The 23592-nt window shown below is 39.8% G+C and overlaps 1 protein-coding gene across 1 annotated transcript in view; it reads left to right on the forward strand.

Moving 5' to 3' along the window:
* The window catches only part of LOC134532309 (gamma-aminobutyric acid receptor subunit alpha-2-like), a 53546-nt gene that overhangs the window by 16265 nt on the left and 13689 nt on the right, over positions 1 to 23592 (forward strand). The window contains exons 4-7 of the mRNA XM_063368727.1: positions 8969 to 9170; positions 13314 to 13492; positions 19664 to 19731; positions 21792 to 22012. Coding sequence (XP_063224797.1) covers positions 8969 to 9170; positions 13314 to 13492; positions 19664 to 19731; positions 21792 to 22012 — 670 coding nt within the window. The remainder of the gene's footprint in view (positions 1 to 8968; positions 9171 to 13313; positions 13493 to 19663; positions 19732 to 21791; positions 22013 to 23592) is intronic.

Raw genomic sequence — 23592 nt, forward strand, 5'->3', positions numbered from 1 at the left:
GTCTCCCCCCCCCCTCCCGTCCCCGTGAGGCGGAGTGCCTGGTGCGATGGGAGGAGAGGTCTTCTTCGTGTGTGCAACAACGCGGCGAGAGAATGCACTGCGTGAACCAGCGAGGCGGCGAGTGTGGATGGTGTCGCAAGTGCCCGAGTGCCTGCCTGGTGGTGTGTAAACACGTGTCGGTGGTGTCGAGGCGAGTGCCCATGCGCCCGTCTACGAGAGACGCTGGTCGGGCAGTGTTCTGGCTGGACCCCCCCCCCCCCCTTCCCACCACGTGCCACTGCGCGCGACAGTAACCTGGACGTATGTGACTGCCCACCCGCTCCCCGCGACCCTCAATCGTCACAAACTGCGAAGGGCGAGTGTCTGGACCCTGTTTCCAGGCCCTCTGCTTGTTTGTGTTCAATACTCGCTATCCCCGCTGTTCCCCAGTTCTTTCGTACCGTTGTTTCTAGTTTGTTTTGTCCACTGTTTTAATTGATTCCGTAAATCATTTATGTGTGTACATATACACCGGATGTCCATAAAATAATGTCCCAGTTTCAATGGTAAATTATAACAGTTAAATTTAGACTATTTACAATAATCATACATCGAATAAAGGTAAACTAACCTAGAATGTTTAAATATGTGAACCTTTAGTTAAACGACACACATCCACACTTCTCACACTTTGGTTAACAAGTCCGGAGTAATGGAAGCGATAGCCTCTTCATTCTGTGTTTCAACTCTGGCAAACCATTGAGTAGTGGTCTTTTATAAAGCCCCAAAAGGAAAAAAAATCGCATGTCTTTATGTCAGGTGAGAGTGGAGGCCAACGGAAAAGACCATTACGACCTGACCAACGGTCAGGGAATAGGACGTTCAACCACTCTCGTATAAATATATTCCAGTGTGGAGAAGTAGCTCTAACCTGTAGCAAAATAAAGTTTACAGCTTCTCCCTCTATAATCGCCATTTTGTGTAGGTGGCGCCGCAAGCGAAAAAAACAACAAAGCAGTATTCGCGCTTGCGCTTGTCTAAAACTGTTTTTAGTTACTCTTTCGATTGTGACATTGAACCAAAACTTTACAAAAATGTTTGTAGAAGTACATATGTGATTGTCACGCTTACCTTGATACCTATTAATTCCTATGTCCTGAGTGGTCTTGAGGTTTTTCCCAACCTTTGACATGGCTCGATATATGAGCACGAGTTCTGTATCTGGTTTATTCTTAACACACTTTAATTTTGGAAGTCACATTGCTTCTTGTTCTCTGAATAATGTATATGCAGCTTTAAACTCTTGCCTTCACATCTACACACTGATTATAAATCTATTTTTTGTGAATAGTTTTAAAGACTATCTGCATTAGAATGGCTTCAGAATCTGGTCCATTTTTGTAACTGATGAGTGTGTTTATCCCAAGATGTGTTCATGAGTCACAGACATCTCCTACCTGTCCAAACAAGCCCCAAGCAGTGCATCTGCAAGAATAGTGTGTGTCTCACATACGAGGGGCATGTACCTATACAAGAGTCTCCCGATTTATCCGTCTCACGCTAATCTTTCATTGTCCCAACAAGCATTACCTGATATTTTCATTACCTGCATCGTCTTTCCCACACTTTATAAATCTCTAAGGTCTTATTTACCATCAATTACTAATTTTTCTAATGGCACTGTACATTATTTAAAATATGCCTGACCAGTTATCTACCTGTTATCCTCTTTTTTTTTTATCAAACTACTCAAAACAATTTCTGCCCCGTCCAGTAAGATTGATTACATTCTCGGTTTGTTACTCCGTTTTATCACCAAATTCCAAGTGTTCTTCTGGAAAACCAAAGTTTAACTATCTCATTGTTTTCTCTTTGGAAAAACAATTGGCCAAGTCTCAGTTTAGTAAACAGTGGCGCTGTTCTTTGATGAGCCAATGATGAGTACAAGAGTATAGGAGTGGAGGTCAGTGGATGACTGAGAGGTTGCCATGGGGGAGAAACTCTAATTACCAAGACTGAGACCTAGTTTTTTGAAGTAGTAATGGGCCCGTCCGCTAGATAGTAGTTTTCATAATGTATTGCTGATATAACTGCATTAATTTATTATGAGAAGTAATGTATAAGCTATTATCAGGCAAAAAAAAAACAGTGAAAAATTCACTCTATTTAGGTAGCAACTAATTTTTTGGCGTGTAATACAATGAGTTTTTGCACCTCCTACTCCTTTATTTATTACATGACGGTTTATTACAAAACATCATTAATATTTTCGCATCGATTAAATTAGTTTTGCGGCGCCAAGGAGATAACTTAATATAACCAAAAAACGTATTAACTACCCTCACCACCAAATGTAAATAGACACTTCACCTCACACAAATCACCTGCCCCCCAAGGACTTGAATGTTGGAAGGGACAATTTATGTATGTATCTATAATTTATTGTAATTCTTTTTGATGTAAATGTACCAAATGTTCCCCTTCATGTAACCATTTGTATTCTCTTTTTAAAATAAAGAGTCATTTTTTTGGCGGGGAGGACCCCCCTGGCGGGGGTCCCCCATCTCAAAAAAAAAAACTTTGTATGAGAACCTCTATTCCGATTTTTTATTTGCTGGTAGTTATGGGCTCGCCCAACAGATAGCGCGTGCGGGCACACGGGGATCCGCACTGAGGAGACAGGAGACAGGAGGATCCCACCCTCATCTCGTCCGCCTCCTTCCCTCGGATGCAAACAATGCTACGTCGAACACAACAAGGATCGATAGTCCCCGCACCAGAAGTCTCTCTATCTCCCCGCGGCCCGGCTGCGGACAATGTAGTCTCGGCCACATCACGGCTTCATTAGTCGGCCCAGACTGCGCCGTAGTGGCGACTACCTGTGCACCGCTGGGAAGCCTTCTTTCCACAGACGAGACAGCCAAAACCCGAAGTTCCCCGAAGTTCATGCATTTTTCCGTATCTTTAACGTAGCTATCCTGACCAAATCAACCGTCCTCTATGTTTTAAAGTATTTATAATGTAGATAACCAAACCTAATTGACCATTAGTATCCTTCTATCAACACCGCCATATTTATTTACAATGAACAAAAAAAAACCGAAGATGCACGATCGGGAGTTTGGCTCTCTCGTCTGTGAAAAGAAGGCTTCCCGTGCACCGCTCACCTGCCTGCCGCTGGTCGTGTGAATCATCACGAGGGGCTCGTAGCCTTACATGTGTGAGTGTGACACCCGAGTGTTCTTGTGTGTAGAACACATCACCCTCTTGTGTCTTCTCAGATGGGAAGTCTCGTTTAGTACTATGCCCCTCCCAGGCAAAAACCAAAAATCAAACATCACACCTCGATAAAGTGTGCTCTGGTGAATGGTCTCGTTTGGCCGAACAACAGCTGGTTTACTGGATTGCCATAACAGCCCTAAGAAAGGCTTCACACACCGGCAGCGGGTAGACTCTGGGGAGGGGGGGGGGGCTGCATCGCCCGAGCACACGGCCGGCTAGGAGAATGTCTTCCTGCTGCAGGGTGGTCATGAGAGGGTGGGCGGTCAGGTCCAGAGGTTTGTGCGTCACTCTGTAGCTGTTTGTATCTATTCTCGAACTGGAGTCGCCTAAATACTCTGGCCGGAAAGTGCAGTATGTCCATAAAAGAATGTCTCAGGTATAACATTTATCAGTATCGACTGTAAGCGTTGAAGAGTGTTGGTTCAAGATCACAGTTAAAGAGTAACACAAATAATGCTTTGTTGTTTTCTCGCTCGCAGCGCGAAAGAATGGCTCTTTCTCCGATTAGTGGAGGGTGAACCTGTAAACTTTAATTGGCAACAGGATGGAGCCCTTCCCCATTGGAATCTCTTCGTACGAAAGTGGTTGAACGTCCAAGTCCCTGACCGTTGTATTGGTCGTAAAGGTCGAGACGACAGACCTCTTTTTTTCACCGGCCTCCAGGTTCACCTGACATAACGCCATGTGATTTTTCCGTTAGGGCTTTATAAAAGATCGTGTCTACGTTCCGCCGCTACCTATTGATTTGCCAGAGTTGAGACACAGAATTCCATTACTCCGGACTTGTTAACCAAAGAGTGGGAAGAATTGGACTTTAGGTTGGATGTGAGCCGTATAACTAAAGAAGCAGTGCATATATTGAACATTTGTAAGAAAAACTAGGGTAGTTAACCTTCAACTTGATGTATCATTTGTTGTAAATAGTCTAATTAAACGATTATGACATACCATTGAATCTGGAACATTCCTTTATGGACATTCTGTATTTAAGCTCTCATCCTCGTCTCTTTACTGTCACATGAACGATTCTTGCAGTGTTAGATAGTTACGTTCTACAGTAACGCACAAAGACTAATGGCAAATTTTTAAATATTATATTATGCATAAAAAGCACTCAGATGCCTGACTGGAGATCGTGACTTGATGTAAGCTTTTGGACATACGCCATTGCTAAGCACATGTATGTCTGTAGAAGAAAAATACAAAAACCCAAAAGACAAAAACACAAATAAAGCAAAAAATTGCTGTTTTCAACAGGATATAAACACCACATAATATTCCATAACAGGAATATGGTCAACAAACAAAGAAAAATGAACTAAGAGAACGAAAAAAACACTAATGATGACAGCATAAAAATATTGAACCCAAAAAACTTCAGCACAACAGTTGAAACGAGACAAAAACACGACAAAACGAAAAATACGAAACCAACACAGTAGTTTTCCAAAACAGAAACAAGCGACGTTTCGGGAACTGCTAATTGCTCCCGCCCTCAGGCAGAGACGCACATGGTACGAAAACACAGGTGTAATTTTTTACTTAATTTGTGTTTTTGTCTTTCGGGTTTTTTGTAGTTTTCTTCTACAGACGTACATGTTCTTAGCAATTGCGTATGTTCAAAAGCTTACATCAAGTCATGCACTCCCATTGCACAAATCTTTCAAAGGAGATCGTGAATTGTAACGTGTGCCCTTGAGTCCACAGCAAACCCGCGGTCAATGCCAAACATGAGCGACACTCAGCTAACAAGCAGTTCAAGGCACGACGACCTAGTTGACTGCCCAGGCGTATGTGACTTGTTCGATGTGTCGAGTCACGCGAAGACGTTCTGCCATGCTCTAGAGCTGTATTGCAACTAGGAAAGCAAATGTTTGACATGTAGTTTTTTGACGTGACAACGTCTAATAAATCTATGAACGCCGGCTACACGCACGAAAAAGTGTCCCGTTACACACATTGTCCCGTTACGCTCATTGTATGCTTACGCCGCATCTATCTCTCTTCCACTCGATTGGAACAACCATCGATTTGAATTTTTCGAGGCACATTAAACTTGAAACACTCCCATTCTTTTCCTACTTTTCCTATCATCGTCCTATCCTTAACAGAATAACACAGATTGGAAGAAGTTAAATAGCAAACATGTGTAAAAGTTATAGTTAAAATAATCTCTTCGTTAAAGTAATAAACATATTTGAATTAATGAGTGCAAATAAAAGCAAATTTATCAATTAAATTGTAGATTTCATTTCACTCCTTCTTTGTATCCATACAAAATAGTGATAATTCAATAACAATGATTCAATTTTATTCATAAAAATATGCAATCATTTCATCAATGTTTTGTTATGACGTTGTCACGTTAAACTATCGTCCGTAAACCGACTTTACAGACAACCAATTTTTTTTTTTTTTTTTCACTGCAAAATGTGTGTTGGAAGTGAAGCAGAGGTGGAATACATCTCTCGTCCGAGTCTGGACCACCCGGCTCGCCCTACGCAGCCACTTCTCGGTAGAGCATTGTGCCTCAGTTCGGGAAGGAAACGCGGAAGAAATGAAATAAGGGTAAACGGATTGCAGCGATAGGATTTTCAGATGAAAGGAGGACCGCTTGAGTATGGGGAAGATTGGATTAACAATGACCTCTCGGTTCGGACAAGTGAAATTGTCCAGTCATTGGAGAGAAAAAGAAACAGTATTTCGTTATCCAATTTTAAATTAAATAGATTTTTAATTCCTAAAAAAAATGAGAAAGAAATTGAAGAGGTTTTGTTATTTAATTGGCTAGGATATCTCCTTCTTAATACAGCTTTTCTTTGAACCAAATATTGCTATCCCAACTTCATCAATATAGGAACAAGAACCTATACATCGCGATGAAAATCATCAACATGACGGCGCTAACGCCATTACCATACCTATATTCTTACGGGTCAAGTGCGTTAATATGGTGGTTTAGGGCGGGGAATATTCAAACGCTTGTTTGCACAAAATATTTTTCTTTGTGATACTTTCGGGCATGTATTATATTCTACATTCCTAACTACTCTAGTATATTACTATACCGAAGATATATTACCCACGGTATCGTATTATAATCTATAATCCAGCCCGGTTCAGTATATTGTGCGATGAATTAATGTTATAATTTAAATATTATAATTTAAATATTAATTTTCGATTATAAATTTATAAATTTAACGTCTGTGGTATCGTAAAGAATACTATAATAATACTAGAACACAATACCATTCATATATTATCTACGGTATCGTATTATAACATCAATCCCACCTGATTTAGTATATATTTCGATACCACATTTAAAAAATTTAATTATTTATTATTTTTGCTACAAAGATAACTTTTTTACTCTTAAAATAAAATTTGTTGGAAACCATTTGCTAATAAATAGTTTTTTAATTCTACAATAAATATAATGCAGATTGCTCTGGTTTTATTTTTGTATTTATGAAATACACTTTGGGAAACAATATTCAATATTTTTTTTCACTCGCTTAGAAATTGTGACTCTTTTTTTTCTTGCATTGTACAAGCTTAAGTATTTTCAAACAGGAGGAAAAAAATATATAATATTCAACAATTTGACTTTATTTTATTTTATTATGTTTATTAATTTTCACATATAGGTAGTTGTGGAAAGCTATTTAGGGAATAGTTCATAAATAACTTTTAACAAAGCATAAATTCCCGAGTAAGAATCCGAACCTAGTATTACTGCGAATATATTTTGGAAGCGACATAGTTTGTTTCATGTAAATATACTTGAATGTTGCAGTTACATTTGCAAAAAAATAAAAAAATTGGTTGTCTGTAAAATCGGTTTACGGACGATAGTTTAACGTGAAAACGTCATAACAAAACATTAATGAAATGATTGCATACTTTTATGAATAAAATTGAATCATTTTTATTTTAATAATAAAATAATAAATACTTGAAATTATACTAGTAATCAGATTTTTAAAAGGCAAGAATAATTAACCTTTTATTGCCGAAATTGTTGTTGTAATAAGCAATGAAAACCACATTAACTTTTCACTTCACTTTATAAACAGTCGACGAAACAGTTCACGGGTAGATGACTTGTAATTAACTTTAAAATCTGGCGTTTAGCTATAATGTTTAAATATAATTATGAACAAGTTTTCACATAAGTAAACTGTAATCAAAAATCTATCATCAATTTTATGAATCACCATAATTTTTTAGTCAATTGTAACATAACCTCTTATTACTGCACTCGCCGACAGCGTAACGGGACACAGCGTAACGGGACAATGAGCGTAACGGGACATTTTTTCGTGAGTGCAGCCGGCGTTCATCGATTTATTAGACGTTGTCACGTGAAAAAAAATCACAATGTGTGATTGAAAGTGACGGGTGTGACGAAGTACGCCTCAGGCATCACCGGAGCCGTGTGTGGCGGCGCGGCGTGGCTGTCCCGGCTGTTGAGGCAGTCGAGGCAGCAGACGAGGGCTTGAGGAACAGTTCTGAGACTGTGATTCCTCCCTTCTTCCTCCTGAGCAAGTTCGCCGTCCTAATTAACCAAGATTCTGCTGCGCTTCGATAAGTTATGGCGAAGTTTACATTCTTTAATGAGACGTTAATAAATAATAACTGTTATTTTCCCTGGTGAAACTCGCTCTTAGGAAGGCTAGTGTTACGTGATAAATTGTAAGCACAAAATCTCTCTGAATTAAAAATGAATGAGTCTGCAGAATCTGTAATTACATGAGCCAGTTTGTAACGGCTTTGAATTAATTTTAAAAACAAAATCAATGCAAAACAATAATTATTGTTCATTCTCTGTAAAAAAAAACCTGATTGTATTCCTTCAGTGTAAAACCTAATTGTATTGTGAATGTTTGAGTTAAATATGCAGTATGTGTTTAAAGTTGAAATTCATTCACACACAGGGTATTTGCAAAGCTCTCTTAAGGAATTTTATTTTTTACAGAATGCAACTTGAACTTATATAGTCCCAAAATAGAGCTACGTTCTCTGGCATATTCCAATAAAATAAAATAAAAAGTTGGAAGTTTAATTTTGTTGGAGGGTTATGAGGTCACCGAAAACGTCAGTATGGCAGCCATTTTTATTTGACAAGTTGGATGACTTGACTTGAGTTTCTATAAAATATTTTACATATAAGAAGTTGGACAAAATCAGCAAATCCGAATCGTGCTGAGCGAACAAGTAAATAAATGTCTTCCTTTTCCGTCACAATGAATTTTAGAAATGGCGAAGAGCACTTGAAAGATTAAGGAGAAATAACAAAAATAATGTTTAAAATATGTCGATTGCGAAATAATGTTATATGTAAAACGCAAATTATTTCTTCAACTTTTTAATAATCAATGAACATTTATTTTATCATGTAACAATAGATATTTTAAAGACACAAAAATTCCACAAAAAACTGTGATATATTATTTAATTTCAAATTTAATTAAAATTGTAAAGTTTGAAATAACTCAGACCAAATATAACCTTCGATGGTGCGACGTGATCTGAAACAATATTTGAGGTTATCTGCCAGATTTATTTGATGGAGAAAATTTGAAGCTATTTCCCTTACAATGTGACCCTTTTAACTCTATTGTCGAACACAGTTTCAGACAAAACTTGGACAGTGTGACTGACACAGGGCCTTGACAAATGGAGCGGGTGTGCAGTGCAGGTTGCATGCACTCTCAGGGGAGAGTGGCTGGCGAGAGAGCTGCCCGCAGCCTGGGGCTGTTTTCCCCGGGGATTATCTCGGCCGACTGCCCTCTCGACCGGCCTGACAAACACGTGGGGCGGACTGGGGCGGACTGGGGCGGACTGGGGCGGGCCCCCGCCGGCGTCAACAGGGGCACGCGCCCTCGAGTCTGGAGCGCGCGGTGGGTCTCGTAGTTCGGCCCTCGCCCGCTGCGTTGTTTTTGACGCGAACACGTCTTGAAAATTGCTTCCACAGTGGGAGGCAATTAAAAAAAACGAACGATAACAAAATCGGGGCATACAGTTTGGTGTTGCAGCTACATATCTATCATCTCCATTACACCACCGGATAACTAAAGGATCAAATAATTCGTTACGCTAAGTGACGGCTGTAACGCATCGCGCGTGGTGGAGGGGGAAGCACCGCCATTTTGAAATCATTTTTCTGTGTTTCGAGATTTACATTTAGTGTAACTTTTTTGACTCGGAGAAGCTACGACGTTTGTTTGAGTTTTAATCGTCAGCTCTCGTCAAAATATATCGGTTGCATTTATTAAAAGTGTAAAATAGTTACAGTGAATATATATGGTGTTAAAATAAAAAAATTAAAACATGGAAACCCGAAGGACTTCTTAGTGTTCAAACTTGATTATAACATACATAAAATAGCGTATTTTATATTTTGCATAGAAAATATTACTTGTTGCGTACATGTATTCACGTACAACACACGGCCGTGTCCATGACACAGCCACGCCCCATTTTTTTTTTGTTTTGTTTTATGTGTAACATCTCAGCTCTCAGTATACTGCATTTGATAAGAGTAATTTCGTGAATGGAACGGAAGTCGCATGAAACGGAAATGTGTTTCCACGGTGCTGCCATCTGTGGCAGATTGCGTGATTCAAAGTTCACAAAGACGAAGGGAAACTTAACAGTATTAACTTTTTGATAAATTTTAACAATATGGGCAGTTTTTTAATAAAATTCCTTGTTTAAAATCATGTTCACAGCCAGGGATTAGTAATTTTTGAAGCCTTTCTCGCTTTTTAAAATTGTTTTATTATAAAGTTTAAAATTTTGGTCTACTTTTAAAATGATTGATAGTCGACGCAGCTGCTCCGGCAGCGAATTCTAGTGGCGGGTGCAAAAACTACGTGCGATTCGCGTCCAGAAATGTAGTTGAAAACGCAATTTGCGATATTTACCATTTTAAGCATTATTTTAAAGAATTCTACGTTAAATTTAATGTCCGAGTTTCGTACTATCAGTGTGTTTGCAACATTAGAACACATGAATTTGCTCGTTAATGAGGTTATATGTTACAAGTCTCTGGCGAGTATTGAAAGACTGGCTCACTTGTTTTTCCTTATCATTAATCTCATTAAGGACTATTTCTGTAAATTTAACACTATACGTCTCTTACATTTGTTGTTCTGTAGCAAATATTTTTAACAGATATTTACTAAGTGTGATATAACTGCTGCACAAAGTCACGCAAGAGAAAATAATCACAAACAATGCGCGAATTATATACCCGTTGCATAACATCTAGGAAATATCTGTCAGAAACATTTGTGTAAGAATGACAAATACAGGAAATCTTTAGTGTGTGACCTCACCTTTAAGGTTGGGACAACAGGCATGCCGAATTCTCGGACGCCATTATATTTTTAAAAGGATTATGTTGTAATAAGTTGTAATAATACAAATGAGTGTTGTTGTTCTTCAAAAAAAATCATTACGGTATTGCACCAGTGAGATATGAAATGTCAGATACTTCTAACCCGCTACCTACTACCTATCACCTACCACCTACCACCTACCACTAACCACCTTCTACCTTCTACCTACTACCTACCACCTACTACCTACCACCTGCTACCTACTACCTACCACCTACCACCTTCTACCTTCTACCTACTACCTACCACCTACTACCTACTACATATCACCTACCACCTACCACCTACCACTAACCACCTACCACCTACCACTAACCACCTACCACCTTCTACCTTCTACCTACTACCTTCCACCTACTACCTTCCACCTACTACCTACCACCTATCACCTATTACCTATCACCTACCACCTACCACCTTATACCTTCTACCTTCTACCTACCACCTAATACCTACCACCTATCACCTATTACCTATCACCTACCACCTACCACTAACCACCTACCACCTACTACCTACTACATATCACCTACCACCTACCACCTACCACTAACCACCTACCACCTTCTACCTTCTACCTACTACCTACCACCTACTACCTACCACCTATTACCTATCACATACCACTAACCACCTACAACCTTCTACCTTCTACCTTCTACCTACCACCTACCACCTACCACTTACCACCTACTACCACTTACCACCTACTACCTATTACCTACTACCTATTACCTACTACCTATACTGCTACCCCACACACACAGCAGTTCGGGCAGATCGTGTGCGAAGGTCTGTAGGCGGAGCCGCGGTTCTGCACGAGTGTTTTCAGTCACTGCGTACCGCAGCGCTGCCGGCGGCGAGGCAGGGAACCAGCCCGCGGCGGGAAGTGGAGTTACAAGCGCAGCGGCGAGAGACGTGAGGGCTTAACCCATCCGGCGGAGACACATTCCGCCCCAGGGCTGTTTCCCGCGCTCCGCCTAGCCTCCCCCCCCCCCTTCTTTTCCCTGTCCGTGAGGGTCCCACAAGGCGGGTTATGAAGATAAAAAATTATGATGAGAATTCTTACAACACGCGCGCGTAGCACGAAACAAATACTGACAGGATGAAAAAAAAAGGCTACACACAAATAAAAATTATATATGTCCTTTCCAATCATATTCTTTAGTAATTGAAATTGAATAATGGTCAATGTAATTAAAATCATGAATTTATATTGAATATTAGTGATATAAAATGTGTTTATAAACTTTTTCAAGTGTATTTTTAGGTTATGTTCCCGTATGTATATTTTATCTGCATTACAAATTTATAAATTATAATTTAATAAATAAAATTAATAAATTATAATAACATTTCGTTATATTTATTTTTTCATAATTATTTAAATATATATTATTTTATTAAATAAAATAATTAATTTTATACATCTGTGTTTATTTTAATATTGAAAACTGAGTATTTATTTATATTTCTTAATTTGATTGAATTTTAATTTTACAAACCGTATTAAAACTATGACTCCAAGCCTTTTATTATTTTATTTCTATTAAATATTTGCATGTAAAATTAAAGTTAGTTTTTTATTACGCCAAGTAAGTTTAACTTCTAACGCGCGGACTAAGTCACGCATAATTTTTATTTTATTTTTTATGTGTAACATCTTACTCTCGGTATACGGCGTTTGGTGGGAGTAACTTCGTGATTGCAACGGAAATGTGTAACCGGAAGTAAGAAGAAGCGCGTGCCATTAAATTTTATTTTGAGAGAATCGAAGTACATTCTTGTTAAACGGAATCATAATTGGGTTTTAAAAAGAGATTTAATTTTTTTTTCGTTTTACTCTAAAATTAATACTTCAAAAGTTACAGCCATTTTAATATATTAAGATAGCGGCATCGTAATGCCGTTGGCCAGCCTGACAGAAGACTGGGGGCCTAGGGCAAGCAGCAGCAATGTTCCAACCTTAGGGTCGGCATCCTCCAATACTCCTCCCAAATGTGCGCCCTATAAGGATAGAATGGGAGCCGGCTTACAGACCCATTTTGACGTGATAACGTCTTATAAATCGATGAACGCCGGCTGCACGCACGAAAAAAATTGTCACGCTCCGCCTGAGCCTAGCGTGCAAGAACCGGTCAAACACCGTGCGAGAAAATCTTCTATAATATCAAACACGTTAAGGCAGTGTTTTTTTTTTTAACTAATTGTTCGTGATTATATTTAAACAAATTATTTAAATTAAATTTACAAAAACTGTAAATAATATTAGAAAATTTAAAAAAAGTATGCAATTTTTCATAAATGTTTTCTTATGCCGTTATCACGTAAAATTATCGTTCGTAAACCGACTTTGCATAAAACCCCACTTTTTTTTGTTACATTCCAGAGACAAGTAAACTTAAGACAGAGCTGTTAAGGAATTACTCCCCTCTTTGATCAGGAAGGTGTTAGAGCTTCAGCCATGACCAGCGGCTGGGGCCACCAACCCAGCATAGTCGCCGCCTCAGCCCCTCTACCGCACTCAGCTGACCAGACAGTTGGCTGTGTCCTGAGCCCTGAGACTATCAGCGCTGCTGGCGCCTTCCCCGATCTCGGGCAAGCAGCAGTGTGTGGAGGCGGTGTGTGTGTGTGTCGCAGGACCTGGGGGCGGGCGGCGGCGGGGTTCAGGCACGTGGGGGACTCCCGCCCCCGGCACAGGCCGCCGCAAGCCGCCGCCACCACCACCACCAGCGACGCCATCAGCCGCAACATCACTCTGGTGCTCGACAACCTGCTGAAGGACTACGAGAGCAGCCAGCCGCCCACGCACGGCCAGGGTGGGTACCTCCCTGCTGCGCCCCTGTGGCAGGTCCCTGGGGCCAGCCAGCCACACACACGTGTCTCAGTTGGGCGTGGACCGGCCTTCAGGCAGTGAGTCTCTTGCAGTCCATCCCGGACTGTGCGGCGTTAAGGCCCCCGCCCACCCGGGCACACGCGCGGCGCGCAGAGCTTCAGGGAAAACAACGCGATTTCAAAACTACTCAACATATCCGAGTGGGGTCTGTTTACGAAAAGCATTTAAGAGTTCGCTGAGGGCCAAAAAGTACTTTTAATTTTGTATCATGTTTTTAAACTGTATTTCTAGAAGAGTTAAAATGGCTAAAACGCATGTTTTCAGAGTAATTTTTAGGCGTAAAACAACCAGTACAGATCATTGAAAGCACTTAAAGGACTTGCGTTACACATTTATCTTCATTTATCGGCCATATAATGTTGTGGTCACCGCTAAAATTTCACAGTTATCCTGTGACGACGAGAAGACTACGCGTCAATTCAGAGCCTTGGGCTTAGAGGCGATACCGCGCTAGAAATACCATCGAGCGTCGCACTTATCATCCCGCCTCACGAACACACATACACCCCTGACGAGGCGGGCCCCTTAAAGGGTGGAACCTTAGCCCAGCTCGAAGGATAGGACAGAGTAAGCAGAGGATGTGCGAGCAAGCAGGGAAATGTTCCAATATACGTCTGTAGCCCCTGCCTTGCCGGCAGACTTCACGACTACACAGTATTGCTGGAGAAACGTAGTGATATTGGTATTGTGAACTGTCTGCCTTGGCCTTGCGACAAGGCTGCGGGGTGCGTTCTTCCTTGTGGCTATAGTTCGTCACACACATTACCTGGGAGAAGACCAGCTTGTGCTACATGTGACTGAGGCTACAGCTCGTGTATCACAGCTTTGCGACATGGCCAGTAGCTATTCCGTTTGGTCGACGCTTTAGCTCGCCTCTTACAGGTTTGCGACAAGACTATAAGCTGCTTTGTGTTGTTGTATTTGTAGCTCTCGTCTCCACAGCATGCGACAAGAGCAGCAGGTGTTCTGTGTTGTCGTAGCTATGTCTATGTTGTGGTCTTGTATTATTTTAATAGAATGAACAATACTAATACTTCTGTAACGAAAAAATAGTGCTCTGTAACTAATCTACTATATAAAAATAAGTCGGGTTTTCCTTCCTGACGCTATAACTCCAGAACGCACGAACCTATTTCCACGGTTTTGCAGTCGTTGGAAAGGTCTCGGGCTCCGTGAGGTTTATAGAAAAGAAAATTCAGGAAAAATTCAGGACAAACCAACATTTTAAGTAGATGGCGCCGGCGAAGTACCACTCACTGACTCACTCATCACGAGATATCTAAAACTATACACCCGATTGACTTGAAATTTAGCATAGTTACTCATTTTGTGATGTAGACGCTCACTAAGAACGGATTCTGTGGAAATCCGATCCCAAGGGGAGTTTCGTGGGCGTAATATATCAAAATTTCCAGTTTTTGGTAGGAAATCACCATGGCAACGGCTGTTGCTTTGTTGATGCTTCATTCGTCTCTATGGCAACGACTATTTCATTGTTAGTGCAGTCCTCATCACCGTTGAAATTTTGCGGGTACTTTAAATATCAAAAATTGCCCTTTTTTTCAAGTATATATATTTTACAGATTTGTAACTTCACAGTAATGTTCCTTATGTTACATAGGATGACATTTTCCGAAATTAGATCCCATGGGTGGTTAAAACAAGGCAACAGTGGGTACTTTGTGTGCATGAGAACAGGATTTTGCATTGTTCATGCCTTCTGCGTCTCCATGGCAACGGGCATCGCGCGGCAGTGGCGTACCCACAAGGAGGGGCATGTATAATGAGCGGCGCAAGAGTGATCTGCCTGTAGACTGCCGTAGCGAAGTACGGGTACATCAGTTGTACCTTGCGTGCACGAGTCGGGAAACCATCGGTGCTATTCATTTTCTCTCCGGTGCATTATACAGCATTGTAATACATTTTCAATGAATTTTTTTTATTTACCATCACCGTAAATGGGAGGTGTGGCTTAATTTTTTTCAATAGGTATAAACGTGCGAAGCCGGGTCGGGCAGCTAGTTTCAACTATAAATATTAGGGAAATTTCAATTTTAATTTTGTGAAAAAATATAATACATAACAATGCAGAGGTTTATATATGCAGAAAGTCATGCATCCTAAATGAGGTTTTATGTTCCATGTAACAAACCTATACCATGGTCCAATTGTGATAATGGGATTGTACATTTTCTGTGCATTTACCGAATATCGATGATACCAAAAAGCAATGATAAGTGTTTTCTTTTGTTAATAAAGAAGAACACTATTTATATATGAGTTTATATGAGTAGTATAGTACCCTCTCCCATTCACACCCTAGTGCCTTCTTTATGGGGTGTTGGTGTATATGTCACAACAGTAATAAATAATATAATATACTCATGTGCACTACTGCCTTCAAGAATTAGTTGATACATTCGAGAGAAAAAAAAGGGCACAACAATTGGTGTTGTCAACAATTAATAATATAGTACGTGTAAAAATAATCATATTAAGCAAAATAAAACTACAGTTTGTTCGTTACTCACATTTTTAAATTCACTTATAATTTAGCTCTGAACGTGACTGGCATTGTGATGGTGCAGACGAATCGTTAGAGTACAATCAGCGCGTCGCAGTCCGTGTCTAGTGGCAGACCCTGGTCGACCTCAGCGAGCAATGTCGCGGTCTCCTGTAGCGAGGATAACTCCTGGTACAGTGCTCCTGCTACGCTAGTGACGGGAAGCCTTCATTTCACAGAAGAGAGAGCCACACCCGAAGTTCCCCGAAGTTCATGCTCGCTTTTTTTTCCCCCCGTTCTATCTCATTGTATAAACCGATGTGGCATTAAATTTTTGCGGTCGATTAGGATAGGTTAGCTACATTATAAATACTTTAAAACATTGCAGATAGTTGGTTACATTAGGTAAGTATAGCTTCATTAAAAATAGCTACTGTAAAATCATTTTATGGTTGATTAGCAGATAACGTTTTAATATGTAGCTATCCAGCGCTAGGAAACCGTTTACATGATTTCACAGTATCTTTAATGTAGCTATCCTAACCAAATCAACCGTCCACAATGTTTTAAAGTATTTATAATGTAGCTAACGTAACCTTTTACAATGAACAAAAAAAAAACAACCGAAGATGCACGATCGGGCGTTCGGCTCTCTCGTCTGTGAAGAGAAGGCTTCCCCTGGTTGACAGTCGTGGTTTGTGACTACTGAAAGGGAAGTGGAGAGGGGGTGGGGAGGTGTCGCTGATGGGGCGAGAGTCGTCTCCTGATGGCCTCAATCAGCCGCGGAGCAGCGCCACTTGCGCGGTGATCGAGCTGCCATTAGGACCTCCTCTTCGCGCTCCATTGACCCCCGCGACACGAGGATAGCGCGCTTACTTCCCCCTCGGCAGCCCTGCGAACCCGTCTCCATCATACATTGCATACGTCAAGTCTACCCCTGCAAAAAATCTCCAAGCATATATATTTATTTTTGACGTGATAAACGTCTTATAAATCGAGACCGGTAAAATTCACGAATTCATTTCACGACAGCCTAAAATACAAATAATTATACTTCAGTGATGCCTATGCTATTGGCTCACAAATATCCTGGATGACTCCGGGCCAATGAGAAACACCCAACCAAAGCTTTATCGAATCACAGGGCTGCTACGTTGGGACGCCTCACAAGACAGCTGCCAATGAGTGGGTGACATTTGACCGAGTGTACGTAGAACTATGGAGTTCATCCTGGAGGTCATTGAACCCGCAAATTTTTCCGGTCCCTACTTATAAATCGATGAACGCCGGCTGCACGCACGAAAAAAATAATTGTCACGTTCCGCCTGAGCTCGTGTGTGCAAGAACCGGCCGACCACCGTGCGAGAAAATCTTCTATAAATATAAAATAGGTTAAGGCGGTGTTTTTTTAACTAATTGTTCGTGATTATATTTAAACAAATTATATATATTAAATTTGCAAAAAATTGTAAATAATATTTGAAAATTAAAAAGTATGCAATTTTTTAACAATGTTTTCTTATGCCGTTATCACGTAAAATTATCGTCCGTAAACCGACTTTACAGACAACCTCCCCTTTTTTTATTAAATTAATATTTAGTAACCTTGAAATGCAAATCTCATTGGTTGACATTAGTTACGTATCCTAGCACTGTGGAAGCAGCGGACGCGATTGTGAGCTGTTCCGTCTGCGTGATCCGTGTCCTGGTCCTGGTGTGTGACGTCACGTTGTCGCACGGAAAACAGCCCTGTCTACAACTGCGATGTCCGATCTCTAAAAGTAGTCACCAGAGCGCAGTAAATATGCAGCGCCAAAATAATTGATCTTCCATTTTTTTTTTTTTTTACTATTTCGTTGCTTTGTAAATGTTTACGCAGCTAAGTTTTGAATATCTAGTTGACTTGTGACATTTGTGGGAGTTCAACAATATATTTATTTATATCTGTAAGACAAAATTTATTAAAAGCCAATAAATGTCCGTTGTTTGCTGTTTACATTTTGAAACGGGAACCGGAAACAGAAAATAACACGAGTGTTCATATTTCTATGCTACCAAAGAACACAGATTTTGACAAAAAGTTCAAGTTGACCAGGGATATTCGCACCACAGCCAATAACACGCATGGCGTCAGAGCGTCACGTGGGCCAATCAGTGATCAGTGTCCCTCGGACAGAGTGTAGGACATTGCAATAATTGTAGTCGGGCCTTATACGACGCACCAGTCCACTCCAGAGGTTAGAGAAAGTTACAGATGGAGCATAAACACAGTTTGTAGGTATCTCTGCTGAAGCCAGGGGATGTAAGGGGGAAGCAGGTCGTTGCCATATTGTGACATGAAGAAAATCGCATTTTCTCATAAGTGATGTATGCATGGTGGTGGAAAAGTGCATGAATATTAAACAAATAAAGACTTTTGACTCGAGAAAAATGATTGTGTACAAGATTAGGTAGTAAACTACATTTCTATATACCTACTATATAAACAAATGGCTGACATCTTCTTACGTGAACAAACTGGCCACAGTGCTCAGAGCTTATGCTCCATCTGTAACTTTCTTTAGTCTCTAGTCCACTCGGGCCCGCTCTACAATGACACGAATATCCCGGAGCAGAGTTTCTACAATGGCTCGCAGACGGGGACGAATCCGCACGCATTAGCTCGGCAGTGCTGAGCTCTTCCGTTTACGTTGCTCCGTGCGACCAATAGAAGCCGAGTACTTGGCTGTAGTGGTAGCCGTGTTTGTTTATGTTCTAAATACGTTAAAAATAGCTTCATTGCAAGACTATCTAGTGTTTTATTGTGCCGGCAGCAAGAAGACATTTATGAGTGTGACGTCATCGCTAAACAAGAATCTTCACTCCTTCCTCCTCTTCTTCTTATTACCCCCTCCCTGGTGGCCTGTACTGCCTTCCCTCTTTTTCCCCTACTCCAGTCTTCTCTCTGCGCATGCGCTCTCTAGCAGCCGGTCGCCCTGATAGTTGCAACGGCTGCCTGACGTTCTTATTATTTTAGGTTCGAACGAGGCAAAATGTAATTAATTGGGTATTATTATTACTTTGACTTTTATTTTTATTATATATTTAAAGTCTATAAAATATAGCTATATAATAAAACTTAAATCAATGCATAATACTAAAACCCTATATTAAATTACGCTGTAGGTTAGTAATTTGGCCTGTACCACTAATGACATAAATTAGGCTTAGTTTAATTTTTTTTTTAATTTGCTAGCTTTTTCTTATGAGAAAATGCACTCCGTATGTTTTGTATAATATTTATGGAGAATTTTGAGTTAACTTGTGTTAATTTTAAGCAGAGTAGTTTTAGCTACAGAAACGTCACTTCCACCTGTAGTATATCAGAAGCATATTCCACTAACCCACGAAATGTGTGAGTTCTCAAATAACAACACTATGAAATTTTGGTACTATTGCAAATTATTGTAAGGTAATAACAGACTATCCAATATAATGCATACAATAATAAAGTTTGTTTATTACTTTAGTTTTATTAATCATTATGTTGTTAACAACTGTTTATTAAAATTTTACGAGCCAAACGTGTACACGTTGTTTGGTTTCCGACAGGACAGCCCACCGTGGTGACTACAAACATGTTGATAAAGAGCATGGGACCCATTTCGGAACAAGATATGGTAAGTCATTATATGTTCAGTAAAAGACTTTTAAACGCTCTAATTATAACACTATATTACGTAATGCTTGTCGTTTATAGTGATTCAGTTACCAGTCACGGCATGGTATAAGGCACACGTTCTCAGAGTAATTGTTCTTTGCTCATCCCCCAACATAAGACAGCTCTATACTCAAAATATTTCTCTGTGACCACTGCTCGTGCCTGGAATGAACTACCCGAGTCAATCAGACATCAAAATTCCCTTTCTATGTTTAAGAAAACATTATTCAGGTACTTGCTTATCTCCAATAATCAGGTTTGGCTGTGGTATCAGATATGTGTGATTGAATATGTGTGAATGTACGTGTATGTGTATGATTTTTTGTAAGAAAATGTATTGGTTTACATATTTAAATTGTTTGTGTCTTTGTTAGTTTTTATATAAATATTTTGGTTATTAAATATCTTTAAATCTTTATAACTTTAGCATTAGATAGATTTATAAAAAAATTATAATATGACTATAATATATTATACTTCAGGTAATTCATGTGTATCTTAAATACTAATTTTTTGTTATTTTCATATTTGTACTGATATGTTAATTCAGTTTATATTTAAATTTATTTGTGACAATTTTTGGTATGTGCAGGCTATAACATTTATTAGGTTTACATTGAATGTACCTAGTGAGTAAATATGTATGTCGTTAAGTGTAAGACAAGGCGCTACGCCTTGCCTTCGCCACTTAAAATAAGGCAATAAATAAATAAAATAAATATACAGCTTTCAATTGTTTTGACTAGCGGGCGTCTTGTATCTACCGGTTGAATTTACTTCGTGACGTCGCGGCCATAGCTACAGGCGTGCCAACAGTTGAGATTGCTGCTGGAGATTTAGCTAAGAAATAAAAAATAAATAAAATTATATATATAACATATGCTATCTCACAGCCCTTGCGTGATGCCATTGAAAGACAATATTTAAATAAGTACAAAAGCTTCCAGGGAAAATAAGAATTGATTATTTTATTAATGCTGTAAAGTATTTAAATATATATTCTCATTTAAATTAATGGATCAATTTTTTGTTTCTTAAGAAACTAGTATGTTTAATGGAAACAAAAGGTTGAATGTTTTATTTTGCTTAAACCTTTGACACAAAGGCTACTTTCGCTTATTTTATGTAAGTGGTATTGAAAGGGTAATAAAGGATGAGAACTGTGTATGTGCACAGAGACTCATATAACACATTTGTAGTCAGTGGTGGTCCTGTACCCTGCCCCCTCCTTAATTTATATACTCCCTCAGAACTAAAATATAAAATCTGTTTAAATAACCAAAAGAAAAAACCAACTTGTTTCCACACATTGCATAGGAAATCAGATCAATTTATTATTTTACAGTTTTAGTTCCACTGTAGAGTGTGTAATTTTTAAAAATTTTGACGTGACAACGTCTAATAAATCGATGAACGGCGGCTGCACGCACGAAAAAGGATGACTCATTATCCCGTTACGCTCATTGTACGCTTGTGCCGCATCTATCTCTTCCACTCGATTGTAACAATCATCAATTTGACTTTTTCGAGGCACATTAAACTTGAAACACTCCCATTCGTTTCCTACTTTTCCTATCATCGTCCTATCCTTAACAGAATAACACAGATTGGAAGAAGTTAAATAGCAAACATTTATAAAAGTTATAGTTAAAATAATCTCTTCGTTAAAGTAATAAACATATTTGAATTAATGAGTGCAAATAAAAGTAAATTTATCAATTAAATTTTAGATTTCATTTCACTCCTTTGTATCCATACAAAAAAGTGATAATCCAATAAAAAATATTCAATTTTATTCATAAAAGTATGCAATAATTTCATCAATGTTTTGTTATGACGTTGTCACGTTAAACTATCGTCTGTAAACCGACTCTACAGGCAACCAATTTTTTTTTTGTTCGTTTACTTAAAAATAATAATAAATTGTAATTTTGACAATGACTATGCCAAACATTGCAAGAAAGTGTTATTTGTAAAAGTTGTGGCCGGGGATCGGTGAGGCGGGTGGGGTGCGCGCAGGACTACTCCATGGACTGCTACTTCCGGCAGTACTGGCGCGACTCGCGGCTCAGCTTCGTGGGCGTGAACAAGAGCCTGAGCCTGAGCATCAAGATGCTGGAGCGCATCTGGCGGCCCGACACCTACTTCTACAACGGCAAGAACTCGTACGTGCACACCATCACCGTGCCCAACAAGCTGCTGCGCCTCAGCGAGAACGGCGACATCCTCTACTCCATGAGGTGGGTCGTCGTGCGCCCTCGCTCCCGCGTACTTCCTCTCGCGCACTCACCCTCGCGCACTTGCTCTCGCACCCTCGCTCTCGCACACTTGCTCTCGCACCCTCGCTCTCGCGCGCACTTCCCAGGGCCGGATTCAGGGGGGGGCAACCGGGGCGAAACCCCCGGGGCCCCCACAAACGGAGGGCCCCCACAAACCACAATAGAGACTTCGGGAAAAAAAAAATCTTTCAAATTCCGACAAGTAAACACTTTTAAACATCTTTTCCTTTGATATTCTTTTTTCGCTGTTTTACCTTTACCCACAGTACTTTGTACATACATGATTATATTATTATTAAATACCTATTAACAGAAATATTCATTAACACTAAAATTTAATTTCATATAATTCTTGTCTCCGATTATATTTATGTATGTTTTTAAAAAACTAAGAGAATCTACTTGATTTCACAATAAATTATTTACTGGAAAACTCAACTAAAAAAATTGTTCATTTTATTTGTAAAATAATTTGGGGCCAGCAGGCCTCCGCTCCTCTGTTGCCCCGAGGCCTCCAGACCTCTGAATCCGGCCATGACACTTCCTCTCGCACCCTCGAGCTCACACCCTAGATCCAGGACCTACATCACGCACCATCGCACTCGCACACTTCCTCTCGCACCCTCGAGCTCACACCCTAGATCCAGGACCTACATCACGCACCATCGCACTCGCACACTTCCTTTCGCACCCTCGCTTTCGCACACTTCCTCATGTACTCTCGATCTCGCACACCAGCTCTAGCACCTAGCTCGCCCACCCTCGCTCTCGCACACTTCCTTTCGCACCCTCGCTCTCGCACACTTTCTCTCGCGACCTCGAGCTCGAGCATGCTCGCTCTCGCATACTTCCCCTCGTGCTCTCGAACCCAAGCATCCCGCTCTCGCACACTTCCCCTCGCACCCTCGCTCTCGCACACTATCTCTCAGCTGCACACACTCACCAACAATCCTCACTCCTCTATTGCCGACACGAACTCGAAGTTGCTGAGTCTCTGCTCTGAGAGGTAGTTTCCTGATCTTAAACATTGTCTTACTGAAGAGATCAGTTGCTTCACATGTAGCTGTTAGATTCCATTCAACCTTGAACTTCTATCTAAAGGTTGTTTATGTTACAAAATGTTCCTATTAACAGGCATTAGAGGCATCGAAATTTCATTATTGGCATGTATAGCCCTGTATAATTTTGGTATATTATAAAAACTGAAGGGGTGATATTGGAAGAAATATGGCTTCCAATCTTCTACGTCGAATAAATTTGGACAGATAATCTTCAATATTTTTTTTTGAACTCTGTTGCACTATTTAAATTTTAGTCCCATTTAAAAAAAATTAAATATTCATCGCAGTACTGTATGATATTATAATGATTATTCTTCTAAGTTTTAAAAAGTTTGTTATTTTAACCCATATTAATACTTAACTTTTACAGTTTCTGTGATTTTCAAGGATATAGACGCTAAGTTTTCCTTTGACATGAAAAAATTATCTTACATACAACATTCAATCTAACATACTTTAATTATTTCTCTTTTATATGTA

Source organism: Bacillus rossius, chromosome 5 (assembly GCF_032445375.1).
Source record: "Bacillus rossius redtenbacheri isolate Brsri chromosome 5, Brsri_v3, whole genome shotgun sequence".
Classification (NCBI taxonomy): Eukaryota; Metazoa; Arthropoda; class Insecta; order Phasmatodea; family Bacillidae; genus Bacillus; species Bacillus rossius.